The sequence below is a fragment of the Pristiophorus japonicus genome, chromosome 16 (genome assembly GCF_044704955.1).
Source record: "Pristiophorus japonicus isolate sPriJap1 chromosome 16, sPriJap1.hap1, whole genome shotgun sequence".
Classification (NCBI taxonomy): domain Eukaryota; kingdom Metazoa; phylum Chordata; class Chondrichthyes; family Pristiophoridae; genus Pristiophorus; species Pristiophorus japonicus.
In genome coordinates, this window is record NC_091992.1 from 123,095,181 (window position 1) to 123,111,596 (window position 16,416).

Here is a 16,416-nt window from a genome sequence, read left to right on the forward strand (position 1 = left end):
GCGAGCGCGGGGTGCCCCGAGCCCGTGCCCGGGCCCTTGAACAACACCACAGAGGGGCCCAGGCGCGGGCAAGAAAAGGAAAAGGGGGGGGCGGAGCGGGAGGCCTCGGCAGACATGGAGGTCTCCCTGACTCCGCGCGCCCCCAGGAACAAAAAGAGGCACCGCCCCAATGAGGCGGAGGGGGAACAACATCCCTCCGCGGAGGAGTCGGTGCCCGCCGCGTGTCCCGCGTCCCCCACCAGCGCCCCCAAATTGCGCTGCAGGCGCGAGGAGTCTTTCCCCGGGGAGGGTGAGACAGTTGAGGCTGCCCAGCCTCTGCCTCCCGGGGATGGAGTGGAAGATCTGCCTGTCGTGGGGGGCGTGGGGACCGCGGAGGAATGCGTAGCCGCCGGGCCGGGCGTCCCGGGGACTGAGGCGGGCGAGGCCGAAAAGGCCGAACCTGAGCCCGCCCAGCTATTACCCAACTTCCCCCGGGAGACGCTCGACCCGGCAGAGAATGAAACAAATAATTATGACACTGTAGATGCTGGGCCGGGGGGTGGCAGCGGGGAGGGGGAGGAACACCCACCCTCGCCCCTTACTTTGGAGCTGGAGCACTTGGAGGGCCTGGGGATTTCCTATGGCCGGGTCTCTCCTTGTTCTCCGGTTCCTGGGGCGGAGGGGGAACCCCTTCCGCTGTCATTTCCCGACCCAGCACCATTTTTAAAAGAGCCCAGTGGGGACTCCTCTGCCGACGATCCTGGGGGTGGGATCGGGGCAGTGCCAGGGCCGGTTGGAGCGGCCGGTTCATTTGCCGTACCTTGTGCGGTCGATGGGCCGGCTGCTGGCGGCCACCTCCCGGAGGAGGACGGGAACTCGGTGGGGGACGCGGGTGAAGACCTAGAGACCACCGCCAGTGAGGCGGTGGATCTGCTCGCGGCCGCCGCTGAGGCCCTCCTCGTTCCTGCAAAGGAACTCCGGGACTTTTTGGCCCAGAGCCGGGGTCGCCGCGACCAAGCCCGACTGGCCCTGGAAAAATGGTCCGAGCCGGAGCTGATCAAGGGGTCCGTCCGCGCCGCCGTTAAAACCTTGGCCGCGGGCGGGCCCTTGACAAAGGAGCAGCACCTTGAGCTGCGCGAGCTCGAGGGACTCCTCGCTGGGCTGCGGAGGGAGCGGAGTTCAACAAAAGACTCCGCTCCCTCCCCCACAATAGGTTAAGGTAGAGGTTGCACTATGCTTTTGTCATGAAGATAACCATAGCCAGCCTCAACATCAACGGCGGCAGAGGGGCACGCCGTAGATTTGACAATTTTTCGCTCCTGCGGGAGGGGAAATATGCGGTGTGCTTCCTGCAAGAAACCCACACCGTTCCGGGAGACGAAGCCACGTGGCTCCTGGAATGGCAAGGAGAGGTCCGCATGAGCCACCTCACCGCCATTTCTAGTGGGGTGGCCATCTTGCTGGGCCCGCATTTTCAGCCGGAGATCTTGGGGGTCGAGGAGCCCGTGCCAGGCCGCTTGCTGCACGTAACGGTTCGCCTGGGGGACGTGCCGCTCCATCTCGTGAACGTGTACGCCCCTCATCCCGGCCCGCAGCAGACGCGCTTCTTTGAAGAGGTGTCCGCTCTTCTTGGCTCCGTCGACGTCGGCGACTGCATTGTCCTCGGGGGGGATTTTAACTGCACCCTCGAGGCGAGGGACCGCTCCGGTGCCCCGCAGTGCATGACGGCGATGGAGAAGTTGAGGGACCTGGTCGGGTCCTTCGACTTGGTGGACGTCTGGCGAAATCTCCACCCCGACTCCAGCGCCTTTACTTGGGTGAGGCCTGGAGTTGGATGGTCTAGAGTCGACCGCCTTTACGTGTCTCGGGCGTACGTTTCCTGCGTCCCGGCGGCCTCCATGCGGCCGGTGCCGTGCTCGGACCACCACCTGGTGTGGGCGGAGCTCGCTTCGCTCCGCGCGAGGACGGGGTCCGCGTACTGGCACTTTAACAACCGGCTGCTGGAGGACGTGCGGTTCCAGGACTCGTTTCGTCGATTCTGGTCCGACTGGAGAAGGAAGCAGGGGGGCTTCCCCTCCTTGAGGCTATGGTGGGACGTGGGCAAGGCTCACGTCCGCGTCTTCTGTCAAGAGTACGCGAGGGGGTCGACCAAGAGGCGGGCGGCCAGAGTCGGGCGCCTAGAAAAAGAGGTGCTCGACCTGGAAGCCCGTCTCGGTCAAGTCGTCCAGGACCCGGCCCTGCGGACGGTGTACGAAGCGAAGAAGGCCGCGCTGAAGGACCTGCAGCTCGTCGGGTCCCGAGGCGCGTTCGTGAGGTCGCGGATCCGGTTCCTGCGGGATCTGGACCGCGGCTCCCCCTTCTTCTACTCGCTGGAAAAAAGGCAGAGTGTCCGTAAGCAGCTCTTGACGCTGCTGGCCGACGACGGCTCTCTCGTCTCGGATCCGGAGGGCGTCAACAACAGGGTCCGTGAATATTACGGGGCTCTGTTCTCTCCGGATCCGTCCAGCGAGGAAGCGCGTAGAGTTTTGTGGGAGGACCTGCCGAAGGTCGGCCCGGAGGGCGCCGAAAATCTGGAAGCTCCGCTAAGCCTGGCGGAGCTGACCGGTGCCCTCGCCCGGCTCTCGAGGGGAAAATCCCCGGGGCTGGACGGGCTGACCGTGGAGTTCCACAGGGCGTTCTGGGACGTCCTGGGGGGCGACTACGCGCGGGTCCTGGGGGAAAGTCTGGCGACCGGGGAGATGCCCCTCTCTTGGCGCAGGGCAGTCATCGTCCTGCTGCCTAAGAAGGGCGATCTCCGCCTCCTTAAGAACTGGCGCCCGGTCTCCCTCCTCAGCACGGACTACAAAATCTTCGCCAGGGCGATGTCTGCTCGCCTTGGTGCCGTGCTGGACCACATGATCCACCCCGACCAGTCATACACGGTCCCGGGCCGGACAATCCACGACAACATCCATCTGGTCCGGGACCTCATCCATTGTTCCCAGGAGGCTGGTCTGTCGGTCGCCTTCCTATCCCTCGACCAAGAGAAGGCGTTCGACAGGGTGGATCACGACTATCTGCTCGGAACTCTGCGCGCTTTCGGGTTCGGGACGCATTTCGTCGCCCGGATCCGACTTTTGTACGCCGCCGCGGAGTGTCTGATTAAGGTTAACGGGTCCTTGACGGCGCCCCTTCGCTTTAGGAGAGGGGTGCGCCAGGGATGCCCCATGTCCGGCCAGTTATACGCCGTTTGCGTGGAGCCTTTCCTGCGCCTCTTGCGGACGAGGTTGACGGGACTGGCTCTGCAAGGGCCGGGCGTGGAGGTCGTCCTCTCGGCTTACGCCGATGACGTGCTCCTCGCGGTAGAGGATCCCGCTGACCTGCGGAGGATGCGTGAGTGCCAGGAGATTTACTCGGCCGCGTCCTCCGCCAGGATCAACTGGGAGAAATGTTCCGGACTCCTGGTGGGTCAGTGGCGGGTGGACTCCCTGCCGGAGGAGCTCAGGCCTTTTGCCTGGAGCACGACCCATCTCCTCTATCTGGGAGTCTACCTTAGCCCCGACGAGGAAGCCTGGCCGGCGAACTGGCAGGAGCTGGAGGCCAAGGTCGCCGCTCGCCTAGGGCGCTGGACAGGACTGCTCCGAGTGCTGTCCTACAGGGGTCGAGCGCTAGTCATAAACCAGCTGGTGGCCGCAATGCTGTGGTACCGGCTGGTCACTTTGACCCCTCCCCCTGCGTTTGTCGCCAAGATACAGAAGAAGCTGGTGGACTTCTTCTGGAACAACAGGAAGCACTGGGTCTCTGTCGCGGTCTTGAGTCTCCCGCTTGAGGAGGGCGGTCAGTCGTTGGTGTGCGTCAGCGCCCAGCTCGCGACTTTCCGTCTTCAGACCCTGCAGAGATACCTTTACGTCGAGCCCCCTCCTAGGTGGTGTGCTCTGGCGAGGTATTTCTTCCGCCAGCAGCTCGACCTCAATTATGACACGCAGCTCCTGTTTGTGAACTTGGGGGGTGCCAGGACCGCCCTCCGGGAGCTGCCTGTCTTTTACAGGGAACTCATCAGGGTCTGGAACAAAGTCTCCACCAAGCGCAGCTCTCCGCCGGCTGGAGTGGCGGCCATCCTGCAGGAGCCGCTGCTCGGGAATCCGTACCTCCACGGCCGAGGTTTTATGTGGCGGTCGGAAGAGAGGGCTGTGGCTGGTGAGGTGACCAGGGTCAGGGACCTGCTCGATGGCGGAGGAGCGGGCTGGATGGCGCCAGTCACGCTGGCGCGGCGCCTAAATTCTGCCAACGTCCGCCGCGCGGCCGATGCCATCGAGTCGCTAAAAACAGCTCTGGGCCCTGACTCCGTTAGGTGTATCGAGGAGGCTCAAGCACGTGGGGAGATCCCGTCCGAACTGACCCCCGTCCGGACGGAATTCCTCATCGGCGCCAAACCCCGGAACCTCCCTCGGGGGCCGGCGCCTCACAACTTGAGCCGCCTCGGGGAAATCCCCTCCGTGCCTTTCAGTTCCGCGCGGAGGGGTTTCCTGTACGGGCTGCTCCTGCACACCCTCAACTTTGCCATCCTCGCCGGCCGTCCGGACACGCCATGGCGTACCATCTTGCCGTCCGGAGGAGGCGGGGGTCCCCGATGGAGGGCACTCTACGCAGGGGTCCTCCCACTATTCATCGGGGACTTGGCCTGGAGGGTGGTGCACGGAGCAGTGCCGTGCAATAAATTTTTAAGCCGGTTCACGGACTCCCAGGCCGCCTGCAATTTCTGCGGTCTGGAGGAGTCCGTGTTCCATGTTTTTATTGAATGCACGAGGTTGCAGCCCCTGTTCCACTATTTGAAGGGGCTGCTCCTGAAATTCTGGCTGCACTTCAGTCCCACTCTCCTGATCTTTGGGCACCCTGTGCGGAGGGGAGCGGGTAGGTCCGAAGGCCTCCTCGTAGGACTGCTCCTGGGCACGGCCAAGGGTGCCATCAGCCGGTCCAGGCAGCGGGCGGTCGAGGGGGTCGTTCAACCTGACTGCCTGCCTCTCTTCCGCTCTTACATCCGGTCCAGGGTGTCCTTGGAGATGGAGCACGCGGTGTCCACCGGTACGCTCGCGGCCTTCCGCGAGAGGTGGGCACCGGAGGGACTGGAGTGCATCATCACGCCCGGCAACCAAATTTTAATTTGATTTTACGTTTTAAAGTTAATTTGTTTTAATTGCCGGTGCTTTTAGTGTCCCCTTCCCTTTTATAGGGGGCACTGGGGAAAAATTGTGATTTTAGTGCCCAAAAAAAAAAACAAAAAAAAAAAGAAAAAACACAAAAAAAAACACAAAAAAGGGGGAAAAAAAAAAAATGGGCCTTGTAAATGTCTGGAGTGTCACCCAGGTCGGGTGGCACCGTTTAATGTTTTATGTTTTCACAGATAAACTCAAAAGAGTTTCATGCACAAGGACCAATTGTGCAGCAGTGGAGGCGTGTCCTGCACAGTTGGAGCTGTGAGCAGTGAGTGGAGCTGCTAGCAACTTGAGCTCCTGCCTGGAGAGCCCTGAGACCAGCCCAGGAATAGAAGGAAGGAAGGGGCTTCAACACCACTTTTACCCAGAGGGAGAGGAGGAAAAAGCAGACAACTTTAAACATCTTTACCATTCTGCAAAGAGTTGGAGAGAGGGGGAAAAGACAAACAACCATCCAGTGTGGAAGGAGGGAGACTCAACTACTCTACAGGTGGGTGTGGGTGCATTTCCCCAAACAGACTTTGTTGTATCGGTGGGGGGAGGAAAGAAGACCACTGAGGGCCGGAACATCGCGGGGGGTGTGTGTGTGTGTGGTAGTGTGCGTGGGGGCCTTGCTTACAACTAGGCCCCCCCCACAATTGGAACCCCCCCCACCCCCCACATTTGCCTAGCCTGGGATAGCTGGAGCTACCAGGCTGAAGATTGTCATCAATCACCCAATTAAAGATCGTTAGGAGTGCCTGGTGGCTCCAGCTACCCCAGGTGAAGACATCTTCTCCCCCCACCTGAAGACCACCCCAAAGACTTTTGTGTTTTGCCATCTGGGGAGTGCACCCACCCACAGCTGCGAGGGGAGACCTGCCCTCGCAGTCCCCCCCTTCCCACCCCCCCTCTCTCTTTCTCTGTTACTCTGTTTCTCCCCTCTCTCTCTGAGAGCCTCTTTCTTCCAAATTTAATTTAAAAAAAAAAAAAAAAAAAAAAAAAAAAAAAAACATTTAAGACAACTGAGCAGAGGGAGCAAGGCCCCTCCCCAATTGCCAACTAGGGGAGAGGTACCTCATTAAGGGCTCCTCTGCTCAGTCAATCTACAAGAGGCCTAATAAAGACCATTAAGGCCTGTGACTTTGGGGTGGGTGTAGCCCTTAAAGGGACCCCGTGATGGCGACCCCATCCACGCCGGTGGCAGGGCCAGCAAGGTCGTATGCGCAGGCGGTGTCCACATCCACGGCACCTCCTGCGCCAGCCGCTGCCCTGCCACCTTTCAGACTAATAACAAAAAAACACGGGGTCAAGAGCTACACTCACCCCACAATGAGCATCGAGGAGTGCGTGCGGGCGATGGCTGGGGTAGTCGGCCCCTCGGCCATTGTCGCAGCCTCCAAGATGTCTGGGAAGGCCGTGTTCTTCCTGGGGTCGGAGCGGGCGGTGTCCCTGGCCCTTGAAAAGGGGCTCACGGTGGGCGGGACGTTCCTGCCGGTGGACCCTCTCGAGGCCACCGCGCAGAGGGTCATCATTTCAAACGTCCCGCCCTTTGTTCCCGCTGAGCTCCTCCTCCCTCACCTACACCAACTGGGGGAGGTAAGGTCGGGGATCAACCCCATACCGCTCGGCCTCAGGGAGAGCAGCCTGCGCCACGTGTTCTCCTTCCGCCGCCAGCTCTTTGTCCGGCTGGCGCGGGAGGAGACGACGGAGGGGAGCTTTAATGTGGTGCACGAGGGGACTGCCTACCGCGTCTTCTGGACGTCGGACGGCGTGCGGTGCCATGCCTGTAGGGAGGTGGGGCATGTTCGTAAGAACTGCCCCGCCTCCAAGGCCGCCAAACCACCGAAGGCGGCCAAGGCTGGCACCGCCGCCACCCCTCCCCCTAGTTGCGTCCGCGTGCCGGGAGCCATGGGTGCGCGGGCATCGTCGGAGGCCTTTGTTTTCAGGGCCTCCGGCGGGGGGGAGGGAGAGCGTTCGACCGGAAAGAAGGCGCGGAAGAAGGCGAAACATCTCGAGGCGGGTCCCCTCGGTGCGCCGGAAAGTCTGACCACCGCGCTCAGCCCAACCCAGTCACCGGCGAGCGCGGGGTGCCCCGAGCCCGTGCCCGGGCCCTTGAACAACACCACAGAGGGGCCCAGGCGCGGGCAAGAAAAGGAAAAGGGGGGGGCGGAGCGGGAGGCCTCGGCAGACATGGAGGTCTCCCTGACTCCGCGCGCCCCCAGGAACAAAAAGAGGCACCGCCCCAATGAGGCGGAGGGGGAACAACATCCCTCCGCGGAGGAGTCGGTGCCCGCCGCGTGTCCCGCGTCCCCCACCAGCGCCCCCAAATTGCGCTGCAGGCGCGAGGAGTCTTTCCCCGGGGAGGGTGAGACAGTTGAGGCTGCCCAGCCTCTGCCTCCCGGGGATGGAGTGGAAGATCTGCCTGTCGTGGGGGGCGTGGGGACCGCGGAGGAATGCGTAGCCGCCGGGCCGGGCGTCCCGGGGACTGAGGCGGGCGAGGCCGAAAAGGCCGAACCTGAGCCCGCCCAGCTATTACCCAACTTCCCCCGGGAGTCGCTCGACCCGGCAGAAAAACAATTTGTTGATTTTAATGAAACTGTAGATGCTGGGCCGGGGGGTGGCAGCGGGGAGGGGGAGGAACACCCACCCTCGCCCCTTACTTTGGAGCTGGAGCGCTTGGAGGGCCTGGGGATTTTCTATGGCCGGGTCTCTCCTTGTTCTCCGGTTCCTGGGGCGGAGGGGGAACCCCTTCCGCTGTCATTTCCCGACCCAGCACCATTTTTAAAAGAGCCCAGTGGGGACTCCTCTGCCGACGATCCTGGGGGTGGGATCGGGGCAGTGCCAGGGCCGGTTGGAGCGGCCGGTTCATTTGCCGTACCTTGTGCGGTCGATGGGCCGGCTGCTGGCGGCCACCTCCCGGAGGAGGACGGGGACTCGGTGGGGGACGCGGGTGAAGACCTAGAGACCACCGCCAGTGAGGCGGTGGATCTGCTCGCGGCCGCCGCTGAGGCCCTCCTCGTTCCTGCAAAGGAACTCCGGGACTTTTTGGCCCAGAGCCGGGGTCGCCGCGACCAAGCCCGACTGGCCCTGGATAAATGGTCCGAGCCGGAGCTGATCAAGGGGTCCGTCCGCGCCGCCGTTAAAACCTTGGCCGCGGGCGGGCCCTTGACAAAGGAGCAGCACCTTGAGCTGCGCGAGCTCGAGGGACTCCTCGCTGGGCTGCGGAGGGAGCGGAGTTCAACAAAAGACTCCGCTCCCTCCCCCACAATAGGTTAAGGTAGAGGTTGCACTATGCTTTTGCCATGAAGATAACCATAGCCAGCCTCAACATCAACGGCGGCAGAGGGGCACGCCGTAGATTTGACAATTTTTCGCTCCTGCGGGAGGGGAAATATGCGGTGTGCTTCCTGCAAGAAACCCACACCGTTCCGGGAGACGAAGCCACGTGGCTCCTGGAATGGCAAGGAGAGGTCCGCATGAGCCACCTCACCGCCATTTCTAGTGGGGTGGCCATCTTGCTGGGCCCGCATTTTCAGCCGGAGATCTTGGGGGTCGAGGAGCCCGTGCCAGGCCGCTTGCTGCACGTAACGGTTCGCCTGGGGGACGTGCCGCTCCATCTCGTGAACGTGTACGCCCCTCATCCCGGCCCGCAGCAGACGCGCTTCTTTGAAGAGGTGTCCGCTCTTCTTGGCTCCGTCGACGTCGGCGACTGCATTGTCCTCGGGGGGGATTTTAACTGCACCCTCGAGGCGAGGGACCGCTCCGGTGCCCCGCAGTGCATGACGGCGATGGAGAAGTTGAGGGACCTGGTCGGGTCCTTCGACTTGGTGGACGTCTGGCGAAATCTCCACCCCGACTCCAGCGCCTTTACTTGGGTGAGGCCTGGAGTTGGATGGTCTAGAGTCGACCGCCTTTACGTGTCTCGGGCGTACGTTTCCTGCGTCCCGGCGGCCTCCATGCGGCCGGTGCCGTGTTCGGACCACCACCTGGTGTGGGCGGAGCTCGCTTCGCTCCGCGCGAGGGCGGGGTCCGCGTACTGGCACTTTAACAACCGGCTGCTGGAGGACGTGCGGTTCCAGGACTCGTTCCGTCGATTCTGGTCCGACTGGAGAAGGAAGCAGGGGGGCTTCCCCTCCTTGAGGCTATGGTGGGACGTGGGCAAGGCTCACGTCCGCGTCTTCTGTCAAGAGTACGCGAGGGGGTCGACCAAGAGGCGGGCGGCCAGAGTCGGGCGCCTAGAAAAAGAGGTGCTCGACCTGGAAGCCCGTCTCGGTCAAGTCGTCCAGGACCCGGCCCTGCGGACGGTGTACGAAGCGAAGAAGGCCGCGCTGAAGGACCTGCAGCTCGTCGGGTCCCGAGGCGCGTTCGTGAGGTCGCGGATCCGGTTCCTGCGGGATCTGGACCGCGGCTCCCCCTTCTTCTACTCGCTGGAAAAAAGGCAGAGTGTCCGTAAGCAGCTCTTGACGCTGCTGGCCGACGACGGCTCTCTCGTCTCGGATCCGGAGGGCGTCAACAACAGGGTCCGTGAATATTACGGGGCTCTGTTCTTTCCGGATCCGTCCAGCGAGGAAGCGCGTAGAGTTTTGTGGGAGGACCTGCCGAAGGTCGGCCCGGAGGGCGCCGAAAATCTGGAAGCTCCGCTAAGCCTGGCGGAGCTGACCGGTGCCCTCGCCCGGCTCTCGAGGGGAAAATCCCCGGGGCTGGACGGGCTGACCGTGGAGTTCCACAGGGCGTTCTGGGACGTCCTGGGGGGCGACTACGCGCGGGTCCTGGGGGAAAGTCTGGCGACCGGGGAGATGCCCCTCTCTTGGCGCAGGGCAGTCATCGTCCTGCTGCCTAAGAAGGGCGATCTCCGCCTCCTTAAGAACTGGCGCCCGGTCTCCCTCCTCAGCACGGACTACAAAATCTTCGCCAGGGCGATGTCTGCTCGCCTTGGTGCCGTGCTGGACCACATGATCCACCCCGACCAGTCATACACGGTCCCGGGCCGGACAATCCACGACAACATCCATCTGGTCCGGGACCTCATCCATTGCTCCCAGGAGGCTGGTCTGTCGGTCGCCTTCCTATCCCTCGACCAAGAGAAGGCGTTCGACAGGGTGGATCACGACTATCTGCTCGGAACTCTGCGCGCTTTCGGGTTCGGGACGCATTTCGTCGCCCGGATCCGACTTTTGTACGCCGCCGCGGAGTGTCTGATTAAGGTTAACGGGTCCTTGACGGCGCCCCTTCGCTTTAGGAGAGGGGTGCGCCAGGGATGCCCCATGTCCGGCCAGTTATACGCCGTTTGCGTGGAGCCTTTCCTGCGCCTCTTGCGGACGAGGTTGACGGGACTGGCTCTGCAAGGGCCGGGCGTGGAGGTCGTCCTCTCGGCTTACGCCGATGACGTGCTCCTCGCGGTAGAGGATCCCGCTGACCTGCGGAGGATGCGTGAGTGCCAGGAGATTTACTCGGCCGCGTCCTCCGCCAGGATCAACTGGGAGAAATGTTCCGGACTCCTGGTGGGTCAGTGGCGGGTGGACTCCCTGCCGGAGGAGCTCAGGCCTTTTGCCTGGAGCACGACCCATCTCCTCTATCTGGGAGTCTACCTTAGCCCCGACGAGGAAGCCTGGCCGGCGAACTGGCAGGAGCTGGAGGCCAAGGTCGCCGCTCGCCTAGGGCGCTGGACAGGACTGCTCCGAGTGCTGTCCTACAGGGGTCGAGCGCTAGTCATAAACCAGCTGGTGGCCGCAATGCTGTGGTACCGGCTGGTCACTTTGACCCCTCCCCCTGCGTTTGTCGCCAAGATACAGAAGAAGCTGGTGGACTTCTTCTGGAACAACAGGAAGCACTGGGTCTCTGTCGCGGTCTTGAGTCTCCCGCTTGAGGAGGGCGGTCAGTCGTTGGTGTGCGTCAGCGCCCAGCTCGCGACTTTCCGTCTTCAGACCCTGCAGAGATACCTTTACGTCGAGCCCCCTCCTAGGTGGTGTGCTCTGGCGAGGTATTTCTTCCGCCAGCAGCTCGACCTCAATTATGACACGCAGCTCCTGTTTGTGAACTTGGGGGGTGCCAGGACCGCCCTCCGGGAGCTGCCTGTCTTTTACAGGGAACTCATCAGGGTCTGGAACAAAGTCTCCACCAAGCGCAGCTCTCCGCCGGCTGGAGTGGCGGCCGTCCTGCAGGAACCGCTGCTCGGGAATCCGTACCTCCACGGCCGAGGCTTCATGTGGCGGTCGGAAGAGAGGGCTGTGGCTGGTGAGGTGACCAGGGTCAGGGACCTGCTCGATGGCGGAGGAGCGGGCTGGATGGCGCCAGTCACGCTGGCGCGGCGCCTAAATTCTGCCAACGTCCGCCGCGCGGCCGATGCCATCGAGTCGCTAAAAACAGCTCTGGGCCCTGACTCCGTTAGGTGTATCGAGGAGGCTCAAGCACGTGGGGAGATCCCGTCCGAACTGACCCCCGTCCGGACGGAATTCCTCATCGGCGCCAAACCCCGGAACCTCCCTCGGGGGCCGGCGCCTCACAACTTGAGCCGCCTCGGGGAAATCCCCTCCGTGCCTTTCAGTTCCGCGCGGAGGGGTTTCCTGTACGGGCTGCTCCTGCACACCCTCAACTTTGCCATCCTCGCCGGCCGTCCGGACACGCCATGGCGCACCATCTTGCCGTCCGGAGGAGGCGGGGGTCCCCGATGGAGGGCACTCTACGCAGGGGTCCTCCCACTATTCATCGGGGACTTGGCCTGGAGGGTGGTGCACGGAGCAGTGCCGTGCAACAAATTTTTAAGCCGGTTCACGGACTCCCAGGCCGCCTGCAATTTCTGCGGTCTGGAGGAGTCCGTGTTCCATGTTTTTATTGAATGCACGAGGTTGCAGCCCCTGTTCCACTATTTGAAGGGGCTGCTCCTGAAATTCTGGCTGCACTTCAGTCCCACTCTCCTGATCTTTGGGCACCCTGTGCGGAGGGGAGCGGGTAGGTCCGAGGGCCTCCTCGTAGGACTGCTCCTGGGCACGGCCAAGGGTGCCATCAGCCGGTCCAGGCAGCGGGCGGTCGAGGGGGTCGTTCAACCTGACTGCCTGCCTCTCTTCCGCTCTTACATCCGGTCCAGGGTGTCCTTGGAGATGGAGCACGCGGTGTCCACCGGTACGCTCGCGGCCTTCCGCGAGAGGTGGGCACCGGAGGGACTGGAGTGCATCATCACGCCCGGCAACCAAATTTTAATTTGATTTTACGTTTTAAAGTTAATTTGTTTTAATTGCCGGTGCTTTTAGTGTCCCCTTCCCTTTTATAGGGGGCACTGGGGAAAAATTGTGATTTTAGTGCCCAAAAAAAAACAAAAAAAGAAAAAGAAAAAACACAAAAAAAAACACAAAAAAGGGGGGAAAAAAATGGGCCTTGTAAATGTCTGGAGTGTCACCCAGGTCGGGTGGCACCGTTTAATGTTTTATGTTTTCACAGATAAACTCAAAAGAGTTTCATGCACAAGGACCCCCAGGTCCCTCTGCACCACAGCATGTTGTAATTTCTCCCCATTCAAATAATATTCCCTTTTACTGTTTTTTTTCCCAAGGTGGATGACCTCACACTTTCCGACATTGTATTCCATCTGCCAAACCTTAGCCCATTCGCTTAACCTATCTAAATCTCTTTGCAGCCTCTCTGTGTCCTCTACACAACCCACTTTCCCACTAATCTTTGTGTCATCTGCAAATTTTGTTACACTATACTCTGTCCCCTCTTCCAGGTCATCTATGTATATTGTAAACAGTTGTGTCCCAGCACCGATCCCTGTGGCACACCACTAACCACCGATTTCCAACCCGAAAAGGACCCATTTATCCCGACTCTCTGCTTTCTGTTAGCCAGCCAATTCCACATCCATGCTAATCCATTTCCTCTGACTCCGCGTACCTTTATCTTCTGCAGTAACCTTTTGTGTGGCACCTTATCGAATGCCTTTTGAAAATCTAAATACACCACATCCATTGGTACACCTCTATCCACCATGCTCGTTATATCCTCAAAGAATTCCAGTAAATTAGTTAAACATGATTTCCCCTTCATGAACCCATGCTGCGTCTGCCTGATTGCACTATTCCTATCTAGATGTCCCGCTATTTCTTCCTTAATGATAGTTTCAAGCATTTTCCCCACTACAGATGTTAAACTAACCGGCCTATAGTTACCTGCCTTTTGCCTGCCCCCTTTTTTAAACAGAGGCGTTACATTAGCTGCTTTCCAATCCACTGGTACCTCCCTGGAGTCCAGAGAATTTTGGTAGATTATAACGAATGCATCTGCTATAACTTCCGCCATCTCTTTTAATACCCTGGGATGCATTTCATCAGGACCAGGGGACTTGTCTACCTTGAGTCCCATTAGCCTGTCCAGCACTACCCCCCTAGTGATAGTGATTGTCTCAAGGTCCTCCCTTCTCATATTCCTGTGACCAGCAATTTTTGGCATGGTTTTTGTGTCTTCCACTGTGAAGACCGAAGCAAAATAATTGTTTAAGGTCTCAGCCATTTCCACATTTCCCATTATTAAATCCCCCTTTTCATCTTCTAAGGGACCAACATTTACTTTAGTCACTCTTTTCCGTTTTATAAAACTGTAAAAGCTTTTACTATCCGTTTTTATGTTTTGCGCAAGTTTACCTTCGTAATCTATCTTTCCTTTGTTTATTGCTTTCTTCGTCATTCTTTGCTGTCGTTTAAAATTTTCCCAATCTTCTAGTTTCCCACTAACCTTGGCCACCTTATACGCATTGGTTTTTAATTTGATACTCTCCTTTATTTCCTTGGTTATCCACGGCTGGTTATCCCTTTTCTTGCCGCCCTTCTTTTTCACTGGAATATATTTTTGTTGAGCACTATGAAAGAGCTCCTTAAAAGTCCTCCACTGTTCCTCAATTGTGCCACCCATGATCTTATTGAATGGCAGTGCAGACTCGAAGGGCCGAATGGCCTACTCCTGCACCTATTTTCTATGTTTCTATGTAGTTTTTCTTTTCTTTCCTAGTTAGATCATTATAAGCCTCAGTTGTTGTTGTACAATGCCATCAGCTATCATGGCTGTGGTCAGTCATGATGTATAATAACTGGACATGTTAAAGAAAGATTTACATTTATATAACGCCTTTTACAATCTCAGGATATCCCAAAGCGCTTTAGAGCTGATTAAGTACTTTTGAAGTGTAGACACTGTTGTATTGCAGGACTGTCAATTTGCGCACAGCAAGCTCCCACAAACAGCAATGTGATAATGACTAGATAATCTGCTTTTGTTATGTTGATTGAAAGATAAATATTGGCCTGGACACCGGGGATAACTCACCTGCTTCAAAATAGTGGCATGGGATCTTTACGTCTCATCTGAAAAACTGCACCTCCAACAGTGCAGCACTCCCTCAGCACTGCACTGGAGTGTCAGCCTAGTTTTTAGTGCTCAAGTCAACAGCACCTTTTTCAACAGCACCTCCTGAACCCGCGACCTCCGGCACCTAGAAGGACAAGGGCAGCAGGCACATGGGAACACCATCACCTGCAAGTTCCCCTCCAAGTTATACACCATACTGACTTGGAAATATCTCGCCGTTCCTTCATCGTCGCTGGGTCAAAATCCTGGAACTCCCTCCCTGACAGCACTGTGGGAGTACCTCACCACACGGACTGCAGCGGTTCAAGAAGGCGGCTTACCACCACCTTCTCAAGGGCAATTAGTGATGGGCAATAAATGCCGGCCTTGCCAGTGATGCCCACATCCCGGGAATAAATAAAATAAAAGTCTCTGGGGTGGGACCTGAACCTACATCATCATCATCATCATAGGCAGTCCCTCGGAATTGAGGACGACTTGCTTCCACTCTTAGCATGTTCTTAGGTGGCTGAACAGTCCAATACGAGAACCACAGTCTCTGTCACAGGTGGGACAGATAGTCATTGAAGAAAAGGGTGAGTGGGACTGGTTTGCCGCACGCTCTTTCCGCTGCCTGCGCTTGATCTCTGCATGCTCTCGGCGACGAGACTCGAGGTGCTCAGCGTCCTCCCGGATGCACTTCCTCCACTTAGGGCGGTCTTTGGCAAGGGACTCCCAGGTGTCAGTGTAGATGTTGCACTTTATCAGGGAGGCTTTGAGGGTGTCCTTGTAACGTTTCTGCTGCCCACCTTTGGCTCGTCTGCCGTGGACGAGTTCTGAGTCGAGCGCTTGCTTTGGGAGTCTCGTGTCTGGCATGCGAATGATGTGGCCTGCCCAGCAGAGCTGATCAAGTGTGGTCAGTGCTTCAAAGCTGGGGATGTTGGCCTACAACCTTCTGACTCAGAGGCAAGAGCGCTACCCACTGAGCCACGGCTGACATCGGACATGTTAATTTGAAGAGCCCACTTGTTCAGCACCTCACTTTATATTAATGACCCACTTCTAGTACAAAATATTCTGTAATATGCGAGGGCTCTCAATGCTATGAAACTTATGCCATTTACACTGCAAGGTCGATTCCATAGCACCGGCAGCATCAGACAGACAATAGCACAAACGCAAGGGTCCCTCTTCAGATGGTTCTTCACTCGTCCAAAGGCAGTAGCCCTGCTCCCCGTACATTGCTGCATTTCCACTGGAGTTGGGGAAGCACTGTAATGTAAAGGGGATGTAAGGTAGTTGACCCATATATGAATATCAATGACTTGGATGAAGAATTAGAGAGTTGTATATCCAAGTTTGCAGATGATGCTAAGTTAGGAGGCATCTGTAGATGGGAGCAGGAAGTTATAAAGGGACATAGACAAATGAAATGAATGTGGCAGATCGAGTTCAATGTGAGCTCATCCAGGATCCAGAAAAGACAAATCAGAATATTTTCTCAATGACGAGAGACTAGGAATTGTGGAGGAGCAAAAAGGTTTGGGTGTCCAGGTACACAACTCACTAAAAGCTTGTGCACAGGTACAAAACGTAATCAAATAGACTAAAGGAATGTTGTCCTTTATCTCAAGGGGTTTGGAATACAACAGAGGAAGTTATGCTTCTGTTGTATATAGTCTTAGTGAGGCCCACATTTTAAATGTAGAGGCTGCTTGGCAGAGCCAGGTTGGTTTAACAAGCCCCAAGGGCAGGCAAGGATACTGGTGGACTTTAACCAGCTAAAACCCACAGCCAACCAGCGCAGAGCACTGCCTCGCTCAGGTATCGGACTACAAAAATCTGCTGTAGACGATTGATTTGGTTCCTAACTTCTGTCAGCAGATCTGTTATCTTGGAAACACACTGACCCCATCGAGACTCTGCTTGC

The 16,416-nt window shown here is 58.2% G+C and overlaps 1 protein-coding gene across 1 annotated transcript in view; it reads right to left on the minus strand.

Annotated features, from left to right (window-relative positions):
• The window catches only part of tmem235b (transmembrane protein 235b), a 119,532-nt gene that overhangs the window by 67,040 nt on the left and 36,076 nt on the right, over positions 1-16,416 (minus strand). The window contains exon 2 of the mRNA XM_070856848.1: positions 11,209-11,225. Coding sequence (XP_070712949.1) covers positions 11,209-11,225 — 17 coding nt within the window. The remainder of the gene's footprint in view (positions 1-11,208; positions 11,226-16,416) is intronic.